The sequence below is a fragment of the Syngnathus leptorhynchus genome, chromosome 22 (genome assembly GCF_054491065.1).
Source record: "Syngnathus leptorhynchus isolate UIUO chromosome 22, UIUO_Slep, whole genome shotgun sequence".
Classification (NCBI taxonomy): domain Eukaryota; kingdom Metazoa; phylum Chordata; class Actinopteri; order Syngnathiformes; family Syngnathidae; genus Syngnathus; species Syngnathus leptorhynchus.
This window is the reverse complement of record NC_141216.1, coordinates 5,127,628-5,143,776: the sequence shown is the minus strand read 5'-3', so window position 1 is coordinate 5,143,776 and position 16,149 is coordinate 5,127,628. Positions and strand designations below refer to the sequence as shown.

General features: G+C 42.0%; 2 protein-coding genes across 4 annotated transcripts; both read right to left on the bottom strand.

Annotated features, from left to right (window-relative positions):
• Window positions 1–4: 4 nt before the first annotated feature.
• On the bottom strand, window positions 5–6,202 carry tecpr1a (tectonin beta-propeller repeat containing 1a). Of its 2 annotated transcripts, XM_085904320.1 has the most exons (24): window positions 6,042–6,202; window positions 5,468–5,719; window positions 5,217–5,399; window positions 5,031–5,153; window positions 4,859–4,978; window positions 4,625–4,799; window positions 4,460–4,560; window positions 4,282–4,383; window positions 4,062–4,204; window positions 3,565–3,998; window positions 3,358–3,503; window positions 3,142–3,297; window positions 2,928–3,077; window positions 2,701–2,858; window positions 2,447–2,641; window positions 2,267–2,363; window positions 2,127–2,206; window positions 2,005–2,061; window positions 1,768–1,942; window positions 1,563–1,698; window positions 1,402–1,494; window positions 1,223–1,329; window positions 1,025–1,144; window positions 6–936 (listed from the first exon to the last, which is right to left on the bottom strand). In XM_085904320.1, exons 2-24 carry the CDS (start codon window positions 5,690–5,692, stop codon window positions 829–831), a joined length of 3,384 nt encoding a protein of 1,127 aa, XP_085760446.1. In that variant the 5' UTR covers window positions 5,693–5,719; window positions 6,042–6,202; the 3' UTR covers window positions 6–828. The 2 variants fall into 2 exon arrangements, with proteins under 2 accessions (XP_085760447.1, XP_085760446.1); XM_085904321.1 differs by lacking the exon at window positions 6,042–6,202 and having other exon boundaries at window positions 5–936.
• A 323-nt stretch (window positions 6,203–6,525) lies between these two features.
• On the bottom strand, window positions 6,526–15,602 carry baiap2l1a (BAR/IMD domain containing adaptor protein 2 like 1a). 2 transcript variants are annotated; one of them, XM_085903696.1, is made up of 14 exons: window positions 15,353–15,602; window positions 14,378–14,453; window positions 14,165–14,251; window positions 11,801–11,862; window positions 11,593–11,664; window positions 11,382–11,516; window positions 10,587–10,739; window positions 10,375–10,518; window positions 9,895–10,021; window positions 9,419–9,629; window positions 8,684–8,743; window positions 8,439–8,586; window positions 7,426–7,466; window positions 6,526–7,321 (listed from the first exon to the last, which is right to left on the bottom strand). In XM_085903696.1, the coding sequence occupies exons 1-14, from the start codon at window positions 15,401–15,403 to the stop codon at window positions 7,249–7,251; spliced, it is 1,440 nt and encodes a 479-aa protein (XP_085759822.1). In that variant the 5' UTR covers window positions 15,404–15,602; the 3' UTR covers window positions 6,526–7,248. The 2 variants fall into 2 exon arrangements, with proteins under 2 accessions (XP_085759822.1, XP_085759821.1); XM_085903695.1 differs by having other exon boundaries at window positions 8,439–8,589; window positions 15,353–15,601.
• Between the last annotated feature and the right edge of the window lie 547 nt (window positions 15,603–16,149).

Genomic DNA, 16,149 nt, shown 5'->3' with positions numbered 1-16,149 from the left:
ACACGTGTGGATTGTACCATGACAAGGGGCGGAGCTAAGATTTTTGGGGGGGGACAGGGGGAGCAAGGATATTCTCAAGGTGGTCTGCAAAACATTTTTTTTTTTTTTACATGCACCACAAAACTGTCCAGAAAACACTTCTAAAGAGTCAATATTAGTTACCTTGTGGAAATATGGAAAATAAATTCCAAAAAAATGGAAAATACCCAAAATATTATTGGCTGTCCAATAATCGTATTTTTTTCCCAGTTAGGCGTAAATGTTCTGAAAAATTTCAAACACAGAAACAGTCATTTCATAAAAAAAGTAATATTTAAGAGATTTGTTACATTTGTTTTCCAACAAGTTGGAGACAGTTTTCCCCTTTTCCATTGCACATGCTCAGTAGTGGTCTAACAACATTAAACATTAGTTTGTTGAGAGGCAAAAAGTAACCACCAGCTTAATGAGAGCCTTGTAAAGTAAATGATTAGGAGGGTGGTGCCAAGAGACCCGCCCCAGTAGAGCCTCTTAACGACTAAATTCTAGTCGTTTATTTGACTCTTTACACAACTAAAACGGAAAGTTTATTGAAATTGTCGCTTAAGGGTGCTCGGCTTGACTTTAAAGGTGTCTCATTTAAACTTGATGGCTGCTTCTGACAACAACTGTCACTTTACAGCACTCGAATTTAGACGACCAAAAATATTACCGGGTAAATATAGGAAGCGGACTATAAATTAAGCATTTCGGATGGTTTTACACGGAATACTATACACAATAATCATCTCTATAATGCTACCATGATACAGTAGACGCTGAAATGTTCGATGAAGGAAATGACGTGACCTAATTGACCTCTTGACTAGAGGCTCCTCGAGGCTTGGCGAGGGCAGAGAGACCGAAATGAAGGGGCTCCATGGCATTCGCTCGAACTGAAATGTGGTCCCACCCACCCTAGAAGGCAAAAAGGAATCCCCTTTATTTATTTATTTATTTCCTGGAATTTTAAAAAGTGTCTTTCTGATAAATAGACGTGGCTTACCCCAATGCCATAATCCCACGACTGTCCTTTAGGTTCCAAAGGATGGATTCCGAGTCGGTGGCACACTGTCCCGCGACTCAGACTGTGACTTCCCTGTACTTTATCAGCGATGATCCAAACCTAAAAAAAAAAATAAAAATCAGACTTATAGCTTGAGCCATTTTATCAACAAGATATTTGTGGTATGCTGGTACCGACCTGATCAAAAGGCCCAACTGTAACTTTGCGCACATTATTAGAAACATACTCCCATGAGGAGCCCTGAGGATAACTGGGGGTCAAACCTTTCCGGTACCACAAATGACCTGACCCGGGACAAATCGAGCGTCAAATTAGAAATATGACATATCTGGTAACTATGGCGACAAAAGCCTCACCGTTATCATCGACGACGAAGACTGACGTCCTTCCGACGGACACCTGCTTCAGTTTCTGTTTGGTTGGGGATGGGATGTGGTACCAACACTCTCCTACAGAGGGAGACAAAAAGCACAAGTTATGGCGTTATTATAAAAGTCTGCCCAATCCCTCGACTAACCTGCAGGGGTCTGAGGAAATACCGATCCCCTGAAAAAAGCAGAACCGTCCCTCGCGATAGCCCACAACTGCCTCGCCGCTCCGATGGAAATAGATTTGAAGGGCTGGTCGGTCCCAACGTGAAGCCATGACGTTCCCTTGGCGACAAAAAGTGATTCAATATTATTATTTATGTCATTTGGGAAACGAAAAGCCGCCTTCCTCACAGCAGGAGTGAGTGCGCTGACTCCCAGCCGGCAGAGCACGTCTCCCTTGTCGCTGATGGCCCACACCGGGATCACATCGCCATCGCTGTCGGGCCCGCACGGCATGACGGTCACGTCACTCAATTGAATGGGCGGGACTTCCTGCCAGGGACCCGTCGTGGTCAATTTGCACTTCCTGCCCGAGAGAAAAGATTTATTACTAACCAGTGGCCACAAAAATGGCTTTTTAAAAACTACCTGGCCCATCGTCTGCGTCGCACAAAGTCCTTCATGGTTTTATGGCCATGATACCACCTGTATGGAAAATTGAGATTATAATTCTTGGCCTTGTTTGGTTCAATTTAAAGACCGAAACCCACGCTGGGAAATCAGCGGCGTATTGCCAGCCCTCTCGGTCCGTCCCGCCGGATACGCCGTAGTCGATGGCCCACTCAGACACCTAAAGACAACCGATAATTCTTTTTTTATGTTGGTGTTACTTCATTTTGCGTTAATTTACCCATGCCCACTGAGGGGACGGAGGTTTGGTGCTTGTTTTGGTGCGCTCGTGCAAACCGGAAGCATCGCTCCACATGTAGCGGTCAGTAGGAAGCCCTCTTAAAAAAAAAAAATAAAAAAAAAAAAGAGTGCTTAGACGCCAAAGATTAATTAATCCAATAACACTGAGTGAGGAAATTACCGGTTGGTGTAGCCGGTGACGGGGTTCCATCTTTGGTTTTCGTAGATGTAAACGCTCTTGACGTCAGTTTGCGTGTAACCGTGCTCAGTACCTCCGCCATAAACCCAAGCGGTGTGGTCGTAACCGATCCCCCACACGATCCCGACGCTGTTAGACTCCACGACGCGGAGGTGACCTCCGATCTGACGCCAGAACCTGCGGAATCCTCACGTGAGTTACAAAGAAAGCAACGGCGTCAAAAATGGCGTGTTTACATCTGGTCGCAGGGAGTCGGGTACGGCATGGCCTCAAGGCTCGGGGTGGGCTCGCTGACAAAGATGTCGCCTTTACAGGTGATGGACCAGATGGCTTGTTTGGAAGGAGGACCGCGAATGCCTCTGGCGTCGCAGCATGATGCGCTCAACAGCGCCAACTAGAGGTGAAACCCAAAAAATAATAATCAAAATTCCTCCTGGAATATTTGAGGGTCATCTTTTCATACCCAGTCATGCATCTCTTCTTCTGTTGCAGCCGCTACTCGAATCGGCCACCTCTTTTGGATCCGCTCGGGGGTATAGATGGCAAAAGTATGTTTAGCATCGTTGAGCACGGGCACCAAGATTGTCACCTCGTTGATGAAGGCATGCAGATACTGGAAAGAAACCAGAGGTATTAGTAAATGCTGCGCCACATCATAGTAAGCCTCCCTTTCTCACCTTCTTCTCCTCATAGTAGTTATAATAAACAAAAAGAATGCCATCTTTGTTGCCCTCAGGTCCTGAGAACTGCTCCAGTGCAAAATGAACTTCGACCCATTTGTGCGGCTTCCAGTCCCTCCACCACTGCATGGTACCCTTCTTCACCCACACGCACTTTTAAGGAGACAAATATAAGATCTGGGGCAAAAATCTCTCTCGTGTCGATTTACTCACCTGCTCTACGGCTTGTTCATAATGTCGGAATTCATCCACCTCTCTTTTCGTCCTCTCGTCGAGTTGCTCGAAAATTTGCTTCCGCCATGTGGCCATTTGGGCCGGAGTGAAAGACAGGCTCAAGGACTGGACCGACTGGGCCAACACTGGAGGGAGGGATTTTAAAAATCATAAAAGAGATCAAATTCTTCAATCAGTTTCACATACATGAGGTGTTCATGGTGCTGTGGAACCAGTTCAGTTGGGAATGACTGTCCACGGAGCAGCCTCCTCCGCTGACCCACGCCCACAGAGGATGACCATCTACCCCGTAAGAGTCTTCCATCGTTAACGTGGCCAGTGAAGACAGGCTGCAGGTGTCCGCGTTGTCTGGCGGCGCCTCCAAATCCACATTTCTCCACTGGGGGTCAACGGGGGCTCGAGAGCTCTTATCTTCTTCCTCTGGGATGCTCTCCTCTTGTGGGTCAACAGGACAGACTGGCTCTCTGTCAGAAACCAGCTGAGAGATGAAGCTGTCACTTGTGACCTTTGGAATATGAGCTTTGGGGGTGTCGATGTTGACTTCTTCAGTAGATGCTTTTTCTGTATCAGACTCCACGCCACTTGATGGAGGATGCGACTCACTGAAGTAACATCCGGCACTGGGATGAAATAAATGACATTGTTGTATGATTTGGACTACTTAAAAAAATAATAATAATTACCTCTGCTGACTGCTAGCACTGGAATGAGGTCGATCTCCATCTCGGAGAACAGCGATGGCTTTCCAGGTTTTCCCGCTCAGCTCGCTCGCCGTGACACCCTGCCGGAAGTACACGGCTCGGTCCTCGCTACCAATCGCCCAAACCTGTGCAATTTTAGTACAATTTAAAAAAAAAAAGACACACCAGGAAAAGCTTTTCCAGGACAGGAAGTGATGCGGACCTGATCATTAAGTCCGACGTTGATCATGAGCATTTCTCCGACCATGCTGATCCAGCCTGAGCCTCGCGGGTTATGGGGGTTAACACCCCGCCGGAACCACACCTGGGAAAGCGACCAATCATAACTCAAAATTAAAAATACATTTTGCAATGTGGCAGCATCAAATCCACAAACTTACTTTATTATCTTTGGTCAAAGCCCAGACAACGTTGACTCCTACCGCCACATGCATAACTGCTACATCAGGATCGGGAGAGTCCACCATCGACCAAGAGCTACCTGAAAGGAAGAAAACAATCCCAATAACAGAATCCAAAGAAAACAAGACTTCTGATATCAGTACCTCGGAGATTATCTCGACTGACGCCCTCCCTCACAATCATCTGGCCCTCCCACAGCACAGCCCAGACCAGGTTCCCGGGGCCGCAGCTGATCTGGACCACCTCCCCAGGGAGGGTGATGTCATGCCACGTAGAGCCCTCAGGATTGTGATGGTGAATACCTTCTCTGTACCACACCTGCACAGCGAGCATATTTTTATGCTCTTACGTAACTACAAAATGGCAAGAAGTTGTACCTTCCCCTGGAGCGACACAGCCCATAATGAAAGTAGGCCACGGGGTTCCTCGGTTATCTCCCATCCACCACAGCTGATGTCACTGAAGGGATCTGGTAGGGAAGTCTTCTGGGAGGGGATCTAGCAGAAAAAGAGATGAAAAGAGAAACAGGAGAAACAGATGAGGACTCACCTCAGCCCATGAATCCATGGCTTTGTATCTCCTGTGACGGAGCCATCGCCTGCGACGGACACAGGAGTTCCATTTTTTGTCCTTGGTGTAAACCGCTGGAAAGTCAACGGAGTAAGTCCATCCCTATGGAATATATTGATCATTTAAAAAAATGGTAGTTGGGGGGGAAAAATATGATGGACTCACTTCTTTCTCTGTGGGCTCCCCTTCAAAGTTCTCATCCACATACCAGTCACCTTCCCACTCCCAACTGCTGGATGGAAGCTGGAAATTTGAAGGTGGCTGGTGATGCAAACCCGTGACATCACTCCACTGCCAGCGGTCGCTTGGCAACAAACGCTCGGAAAAACCATCCACGGGATTCCATCGCTGACAAAAAAAAGACAAATGTGAGTTGAGAAATTGACCACTCAGCGTAGACTTTTAACAACACCCACTTGATTCTCGTAAGTCTCCTCCTGGAAGCGAATGTGCACGTCAGACGCGTGGACGTTCAGGTAGATCTTGTTGTCACAAGCGATGCCCCAGCAGCACTGCTGAGCGGCCGTCACCCGTTTAAACGCCATCTGAGCGTCATGGCATCGCTCCCACTGCTGGCCCGCTGTGGACAGGCTGTAGACACATCCATGCACGTCCACTGCCCAAAGCCTGGAGATGGGCATGCCTGCACCTGGGACCACAGGCTGGACCTTTGAGAGAGGATAAAAATAAGATTTCATTTCATAGTGATTTAATAGTGAATAATAACAACACTTCTTGCACAAAATTTGAAGCATTTCCCATTGATGTATATACAAATTAAACATCAAACAAGCCATTAATCTGACATTTATTGAAATGGCTAATGGCTATGCTAACTCATGCACTCGACAAACTCGTCAGATCATTTTACAGAGATGTTGCAATGGATGCTAAAATTGGTTCGAACATAAAGAAGAATCATTATGTCGATTATATTTGGTGCTGGATTACAAGATTAAGTCTTCTCAGATAGCAAATGCATGCACGTACCTCGAAATTCCTCTCATTAACTGACACGTTAGACGTCCTCGTTTCGGGTTTCTGGAAGAGATAATATTCAAATACGCAGGAGAGCCTTTATTGTTTATAGTTGCTGCTGGGATCTAACTGACAGACGCTTTCAGGCTACACAAACCCGGAAGCGCTGTTCGGTGCTTCCTTCTCATTGGCTGCTTCCGTTGTGCGCCTGCATACGACGGTAGAATCCGCCAGAGGTCGCTGTTGCTATATGTTTCATAGCATAGACCTCTATTTCCATTTATTTCTTTTTGTTCAACTTTTAGAATATAATATACAATATAATAAATATAACATAATACATAGTCATATTCAAGTTATTTCTGTGACAGTTATGTTTGTTTTTTTCTTTAAAAGAGTGCTACCAACAATTTTATCCAGATTTGGAGATAATTTTACACACATACATGACATTAAATATGTAGACTTTTGTTTTATTAAAGAATAAAAGGCTACATTGTGAACACAACGGCAAGGTACACTGAAGGAGGCACTGAGGAATAACAGTATATCATTTGTCCATCATACAGTACACATTCTGTAATTCAAATACGGGTCCAAAAAAATTGATCTCTTCACAAAATCGACGTTATATATTTCAAAACTGTGACCCGACATATTCACGGATAACGTAAATGTCAACTAGTGAGGAACGACATTAGCATAATCTGCCAAAATCACGAAGCATGAAAAATATTCCCTTCATCAAAATGGTTTCCATTTAATACACTGGCAGTCAAACCATAAACTTGCTTGGTTTGAGCACATCGTGAACTATGCTGAACTATTTCTTTAAATATCTCTTACAAATATCCTGCTTATGAATACAACATTTTATTTCGGATAATGACATACTTCAATGCTGGCTCTCAAATGACAAATCCTTTTTTGAAGCAACACAGCACGCTCCCTTCATTCTCACAATCTCCGCATAACATCGCAGCGTTTTTAAAAAGTAGACAACTCAATATAATAAAAAATAGAAATGTAAACGCTTTCTTTTATGTGTCTTTCGTTTTCTGTAAGTCAGGAAGTCAGCCTGGTTGCATTCTGGTCAAGAACATGACAAAAAATAATGCATTTATCAATCCAATATTATTTGGAATTACATGAGATGGGATGTACGAGTCATAGATGCATTCATATATACTTTTGATTCTATGTCCATTCTGTTTTGTGTTTAGATGACAGGTGCCGATCGATCATTGGTGACAGTCGGTCTCAGTTTGACAGTGGCGAATGGATTTCCTCCTCTGCGGCCCAAAAAATAAAAATAGAAATTTATCGTGAGATGTTTTGCTTGAGAATATTAGTGGCAACATTTTTGGATTGGAAGTAGTTGTGTGAAATCACTCACCCTAGAAAAGGAACCTTTGCATTACCATTTTGTAACGAAACCTACAAAAGACACAAAAAAAATAATAATTTAGATACAATTCCTCATAAATCCACACAAATTACTACTCCAGCTGTGAAGTGCAGGTAGTGTTACCAAACTGGTCGGATTAGATTACACAACACGTTTGCAAATGTCAAAGTTCCCCGTTTGGAATCTAGCTAATCTAGAAACACCCACTGGCTCCTCTTTTTCTCTTGTTTAAACAAGATGATCATTTTCTGATAAGCAGAAGTTTTTTTTTGTTTTTTTAATCACATTAAACCTATTCAAAAACCCATTAAAGATTAAAAAGTACCGGTTAGCCCTGCGCTAATAGTCCACTTTTGTCTGACAGCCTCATAAACAAGATTTAAAAAGAGCATTTAGCTTTTTGACCTTTTCTTCAACACTGCACATTAAAAAAATCGATATCATAAAAAAAAAAGTCGTAAAAGAAAATGAAGATTAATGGCATGTGGCTTGGAGACAGTAAAACCCTGAGGCAGCAGGAATAGAGAGGACATTGAGTACAGGAACAGGGACGAGAAAATGGAGGAGGGACGTGCCTGGGCATGTATGCTGATTGCTTGGATAAATTCTCGCTTTATCGTCAGACAAATCGTCAACTCGTGCTGTGACTGGACCTTCTTGTCTTTTTATTTCCGTCTCTGTAATTAGTTACTGATTCATCTCATGTACTCAAAACACATTTTGTTTGAATATAGGACATTCTTATCAAGCATAGATAAATATTGTGACTTATAATATGACCGGCTGGAAAGATTTTTCTAGCCGTGCCTCGTTCAAGGGCGTGGTTGATAAGAAACAATTAGTCATAGTTGAAAACGTGCGAGTGTGCGTGATAATGAACTTGCATAAAGTAATTAAATTATCACTACAGGAAATATTTGACATAAGGTCACAACCTTGTCTAAAATGATAAGCAGGAATCAAATTCAGATGTTCCGTTTAGTATAGATAATTCAACTGACCGTATTCTGTGGCGATTGCGTCGACGGGATCGTCGTGCGTGACGGGAAATCATCCGAGTAGTCCGCCGGCGGTAGTAACAACGACTCGAAATCATCCGGCTCGGGTAAACTGCTGATGCTCAGATTTTGCAGCGGTGACTCCAAATTGCTGCTGTGTGACATGCGACATTTTGATTTTGACATATTAGCACATGGTTATTTACAATTAAATTATTATATTTACCACACAATATATGTCTATTTACCTATTTGATATAATAGACTCCGAATAAGGTCTGCAGTAGGATGTGGGGAACCAACCACGCCTAATAAACAAAAACACAATATTAGGCACAGCACTTATAATAATGCATTGAAATGTATTAGCATGCAAAACAGCTAATGGGATTTCGCTCTTCTGGATCTGTGGGAATTTACGTAGTCGTCGCTCAGGTTCTTCCACGTCAAAATCATCTATGCATTTTTTTGTTGTTGTCATGTGCACTGGGACTCAGCCAAGGATATATTTTTAAAGTGGTTTTGGCAAAACTGTTCCCACGAAGCCGACTCCAATATTTGTAGCACATACTGGTGTTGGCTTTTTTTTTTTTTTTGGGTACGTTCCAGACAGCCAGGCAAGCACAAAGAGTCACCAGAAGAGGTATGCTAGCACGAACATACTTGACATATTCTTGTATTCCTTCAGGCCGTAATAACATAACAAAATATAGACACAAAGCACAAAGTTGCCACTGTGGAAAAAAAATGTGGCTGTCAGTTTGGCGGCACAATTGTTGGTATAGGCGCCGAAGTTGACAATGGCTGAGGGCGAAAAAGGACAACAAGACATTCTCTAGCTTTAAGGAGAATGTGCTTGTTTACAAAGATGGAACAGGTTATGTCACACTTAAAAGGCCACTGAAAAATAACTCGTGGAACAGCTTACAAAAAAAAAACCACATTTTTGAAATGTCCAGAAAATATAAAAATGATATACTTACTGGCCAGTCTTTTCCATCTCGCCATAAAGCCAGCCGTCCTTTTCTTCCTTAATAAGTACAATGACGTCGCCTTCATCAAAGCTGAGGAGGGTGTCGTTGTTTCCCGCCGAATGAGGAAAGATAGTCTTGACCCGAGGCTTTTTCCTCATGACGGGACCCGAAAACTGGGAGGTCGACCGGGATGGACTGTCATTGCTGAGCATGCCCTGGTCTGGGGAAAAAAAAGCAAAGGCTCATTAAAATATGTACAGTAAAAAAAGGGTTCAGGTCAGCCAGGGGCGGTGCTAGATTTTTTTTGCTTGGGGGGGACAAAAGAAAGCAAATAAGAAAATTCCATACCCAAAAAAATCTTTAAAAAATGCTCATAAACATTCAAAATGTGTTTTTGATATAGAATGAAAACAAAAGTTGAAATAAATCCAGAAAAAAAATATTGTTGGAAATAATTTATAATAATGAATAAAACACAACTGTACCTGAGTGATGAGTCTCTAAAGAGGAAGTGATTGGAAATCTGGGCTCAGGGTTGAACATGTTTGCGAGTGGACTAGTTAGCGCCTTCAGTGGGGGGGCGGGGGGCGGCACCATTGACTCAACGCTGTTCTAAGGGGACAGAAAACAATCAAATTCACATGAAAAAGACATTTTCAACTGATAACCATGCACGGATCAAAGTCCATGTTGAGTTATTGATGCCAAACATGATTATTATCTTATCTGTGTAGCAACACGAGAGGTGGCCTAAATGTTCTCTAGGCTTTATCAGAGAGAAACAAAAGGTGGAATCTTCATGGCTGATAATCAACTAAAATCCACGCTACACAAACATCTGATGCATCAGATGGCGCCGCCATGACGAGATAATAACACTTAAGCCGCTCAAACGTTATTGATGTTGATTTTGATCAATTGTGACATCCAACAGATCTGAATTAAAAAACAAACAAAAAAAATACCCTGTTGTAGCGGTCGGCTAGCAGCGATTGCTCTTGATTGATGTAAAGTCCGTCTATCATGTGCTTGACGGTGTCCGGCACCTTGCTGACGTTGCAGCATATCTCCTGCCAGCCTGGGATCTTCTCGCTCAGCATCACTTTTGCCTGAAGGCACAGATTGGAACGCTTCTATGTAAAACCCGGGGTGGGATTACTTATGAATCCGTTCTTACTTTATCGTGAAAGTTGCTAATGTGATAAGAGAACATGCAGTGTTTGTCAGCCAGGAAACAGAAACGTCGTTTTTCTTCCAGCAGAGCTTCTCTGCAGCCGTCGGCGATGAACTTTTGCATGTCCATCTGGCGCGAGGAGATGGTTTCCATGTACTGCGGGCACAAAATAAATTGCAAGGTCAGAAAAGGTAAGGCAAATTTTTTTGGAATGATCCTCCTGGTTCAAGCGTACAAATGGAAGACAATCCTTGAAAACATCAAAACACATCTCCACTTTTCTATTTTTCCCCCTGCAGAGGTTGTCATGGTAACAATAAAAGCAATCTATTCCTCAGCCCTTTAATTTCACTCCCTACGATAACCAGGCCTCACTTCACTCTGGCTAGAAATCCACTTGAGAGAAGGGAGGCTCACCGTTTCAACTCAGTAGAGTCGCGTTGTCATGGTAACGCAGCCATGAGTTGTCATGTCACAATTCTCACCTCTTCTGACGCACTGAACCAAGTTTATATATAATATAATATAATATAATATAATATAATATAATATAACAAAACATGACATAATTTTCTAACACCAGTTCCGAAACGTTTTGTGACACACCTCATGCGAGCGTCTGACAGTTCCTGCCAGACAATAGACAAATTGCCATCTTGTAGTATTTTAAAGCGCACTTCAGCTAAGGTATTTGGGTTCATAAGATGATTATGTGTTATGTCATTTGCAGGCCTTTCTAGACGAGCTAGATTCCAGAAAGTCAGCTCCGAGTTAGGCTAGTAGTTGTTTTATGCTCACCTCGTTCTCCTTCATCTCGTACTTTGAGACGTTCTTGCCTTGGCTTTTTCTCCTCAGCTTCTTCAAGTCAGTTTGCGAACGGTCCAAGGAGTCTTGCTTGGACTTGTGTTCTGACTGGTAGCGCTTAAATGTAGCCTGAGCAAGGGGGGGGGGGGGGGTCACTTAATATATATACTTTAACTCTAAATAAAATACACGTGGAGTTCCTTACATTCATATACTTCACATCCATTTCCGTCTTTTTTTCCAACTCTGAGAGAACATCTCGGTGGAATCTCTTAAACTGCAATAAAAGTGACAAAAATAAAAAAAACCTTATCAAAAAAAAAAATCTTCACGTGGCGGTATTATGACAAAAGGTCGTCATAATGGACTCACTGGTTAAACATTTCCTAATGTTATCGCTCTTTCCTACTTACATTTTGCTCCAGTTCAAAATGGACCTTTATGTGGACATCTGCAATGTCCATCAGAACCATACCTAGAAACAAAATATCATTGTCAGAACAATTTGTATCGTTCTGGCACTGGACTGGAGCAGATATAGAACTGTCTCCATTCAGAGTCAGGCTGCAGCAGCGTACAATGGAAGTGAGTCAACACTGACAATTGTAAATAACTAGGAGTGCTCCATCCATGACAATGGGGTGAAATCTAGAGCGCTGGTTTACTGCCGGACGGTGATCCAGAGTAAACCTTTGCGTGGTTTCTAGGATTATATACGGTGGGCGGACATATGGAAGCAACGCAATGAGTTAGCTAACATGACCAGAATTTTCCACGGGTTCAACAAAGTATGACATTTGACCTGACACCCCCCCCCCCCCAATTCGATGAGTGCTACTTCTAACGTCCAGCTACAACAACATTGCCCTCTGAAGGTCAGCAGAAAGTACTAGTAAATGCTGCCTTTGTGCTTCCCGACGGGGAAGGGTGGCGCCGGAAGATTGTTTGGACAAGCCACGTAACGGATCGCTGTGGCACGGGTCGCGAGATTGGTTGAGGAGTGGGCGGGGCCAAAGAGGCCAGCGTGCACCTGCAGGCTTTTAATAAGGTGTGAAAACTTGCTGAGGTTGCGGTGTGGGTGACTTGAAACAAACGTTCCACAGATACCCAAAAGTGGGAGATCTCATAAAAATATAATGACATCCAATACTGGACCTGCATCAAAAATGTATAAAATAAAAAATAAATAAATTTAAAAAAAAAAAAAAATTAAATAAATGAATAAATAAAAATAAAAAATAAAAAAATAAAATATATTTCGGGGATCCTAATTGCTGCATCTAATTTTTAACAAGCTGTGAAAACAATTCTGGACAGGATTGTGAATAGTCTAAGACATTGAGAACACCACCTACGACATTCTTATCACATGACATCATACTCAAAGTACAAACGAATCCACCATTACCTATTTGGCATCCATTAATTGTGCAATATGAGTCAATGTTAGTGTCTTTATTTAGTTTGTTACCCTTGGCAGTCCTTTGGTCATTCCGCCAAGTACAGAACATATATCAATGTGTTCTCTCTCTCTCGCAACTCCAACGAAATGCATCACTGAGCTTGCCCGCACAAGCATTGTGTGACCACATCGTCTGTGCGTCACGCTCCAAAGGTTTTTCGCCATCCTACGTGGAAGGGCAGTCCCGGAGACGGGTTGCCTCAGACGTGTTACGCCCAATGTGTGTAAGAGTAATAATAAAAAAATCGTAAAAACTATATTGACTCAGAGCACAACGGGAAACTTGTGAGCTCATCTTTGTCATCTTTCTGTCGGCTATCACACACTCGATGGAAACTAGGAAATTATTATTAAGAATTAAAAATAGTCTTCCTCAACTCAATTTCCATAGTTCCTTAACACCAACATGGCAATAAACCACATTTTCTCTCCGAATAAAACTCTTTCAGTCATGTCAACATAGTTCGTTCACACCAAGATGCCACAAAACGGCGCCAAAGTCATACTTTTATTGCTTCTCCTTTAACACAAACACAGCAAATAGTTGAGTTTTTTAAAACCCAGAATCTCAGATATGCTAACTACAAGACGTGGGCGGTTCAATCACGCAAAAAAAAAAACATAAAATATCAATTCGGCTCAACTGTGAGCCTCCCGGCAAACAGTTGGCGGATTAGGGTGAGTCAAACTTGGGAGTAAGCAAGGATCAGCAGTGAGAAGACATTCTTCTGTGCTCGTGTTTATTCAGCATGTTTGCCGTATGACGCCGGCAGCAGGCTGCGGGAGAATTCACACTCTCTCGAGAAATAGTCCCTGCAGTAGGGAGTGACATCGCTCTGGGACGGACGGTCGTTGTGATTGAAGAACTTAAGTGTCATCATATCTTCAAGCGTCCGATATTAAATACACCCACATGATGCAACTTTATGACCCGCATGCAAACAGTGTGAAAAATACTTCCTGTCAGCTCTGATGAAAGGAATCTATTTTAGTCTTAAGCTAATTGCGGTTGTTTCAAAACGTGTGAAGGAGACTAACAATGTCATTGAATTATTCACATTGGCAATAACACCATTGCTTCAAATTAATTGACAACGCATTCACTGGCTGTCTTATTTTTGTGTCTAATTAGAACCGAGCGGTAAGTTGATGGAGCATAACAAAATGTATTTGGATCTTTTTGAAAATTAAGAAAGGCTTTAGGATTCGAGCACTGTAAATGGAAGATAAGTCAGGTGATGGATGAAAACACACAAGCTTACTGAGAAAATCTATTTCTCCATCCAACTTAATTTTCCTGATTAGCGTGACTTACCAAGTTCCCTGGAAATTGGAGACATGGTAGCGTTTTCTCCAATTTTTGTGACGGCATCAAAGTAGGCCTTTCCCGCGAGGGTCATGGCTATGTGGGAGGATCACAAACCCAATTTGTGAGCAGAACTAAGCCAAGAAGTTCAGAACGATGACCCCCAAACATGCTAATTATTTTTTAATAGTTGTCAACAAAAACAATCAGGTATGTTCTTACCTGTGACTGACTTCTCATAGCTCTTTCCTAAGTTGACCAGGTTCCTCAGACTGGGATTGTACTGGTCCATTACATTCTGGGGAGAAATGTTTAGAACTGGAGTCAGAATTGATTGGCACGTGGTCAATTTCATGTTGTCATTTAGGATAAAAGAGGTGGAGTGCACGTGGCTCTTTAAATGCAGTAGTAATAAAACCTTCAATCTTTAACTTGACCTTCCGCTTTCTTAGAGGAGCAAAGTCCTGCACAAAACTGACCCCACCCCCACCCCACCCACTCTATTGAAATGCCTGAGCAGTCCAGGGTTGTTCACCTCCCCATCTTGCTCTCCTGGCACACCCCGAAAGTAACAATGAAGATACAGGCGTGACTTTTAGAAACGTGCTGCAGAGTGAAGTTAAGAGAGCAAAAAAAAAAAAAAACAGGTTCCTTTCTCTCCTCCCCATTTCACTGAAACTAATGCATGTCTGCCAACACAGACACAGTTTTAATATATTAAATTCATTCAAACTTGAAGACTGTCAAACTGGCCTTTGTATTTTATTTTTCTGTATGCCATTGTATGTCCATTACAAGATTAGATTAAAATAGAGACAAAAATAAATCAAATTAAAGCAATCACCACACTGACTACTGTTCTCATTTGTGCATAAGCAGGAGCAAACAAACAGTGATTGGACACGAGTCGCGCACTTTCAAACAAACTGATGCACCAGTGTGACATTCTAGAATGGGTTTGTTGTTGCAAGCTTAATATTGCAGCGCTTCAGTTGAATTTGTTTTCAAACAACATGAAAACAATGGCTCGTCATATAGACCAACAAGGGGGAATGAAAGCCCTGAAAAATATTCATCTTGTCTCCTTTGATGGAATTTAAAAGCAAACTTTACAGGAAAACAGTAAGTTTCCCATTTGAAAAATTATACAAACTATAATAACGTCATTTATTAGAACCAAATAATTGCAAGACTTACTTTATAGGTTAGCTCGGTGAGCTTGCTCACGTCCTGCGGGGTCCCGGACATGTTGGTGCTCGGCTTCTCCCAAAAAAAATTAAAAAATATTTAATGACAGAGAAGATTGTAATCCAAGTGACCAGTCGCTACAGTCGGTCCCACAGCACGAGAATTCCTCCCGGGCATGCCATGCACCTCTGGCGCAATGCACGCGTGCATAAAGGCAAACCGGCTTGTTGTTGCACACTCCCTCACTCGCAGGGACGCTGTCAGATTTTACTAAGAGGGTGGGACCTTGACGTCACAAGGGTTGACTCAGCTGCTGAGTAAAAAAATAAAATAAAATCAAATTATGTCCCCCTCTATAATATAATATAATATAATATAATATAATATAATATAATATAATATAATATAATATAATATAATATAATATAATATAACACCTATAACTATTGCTATAAATATATTAAATTGTGCTGACTTTCTTAAGAGCCATGGCTCTCTGCGGTGCAAAATACACATACACGGAAGGCGAAGGACTGAAAAAAAACCATGTGGAATTAATGGTGGAAGCACGTTTTGCATTGTATTGTCGCCCTCTCGTGGTTCAAGTATGAAGCACATGCTTAAACCATTATAATGCAACATAATGAAATAAAGGAAAATAACTAATACAATTATAAAATAAATAATTGTGAATATAATAAAATATAATATAGGAAAATAATATATAATATAGTATAATATAGTATATATACATATTCATATATACAATATGTTTTATCTTATATATATTTTATCATATTATATTA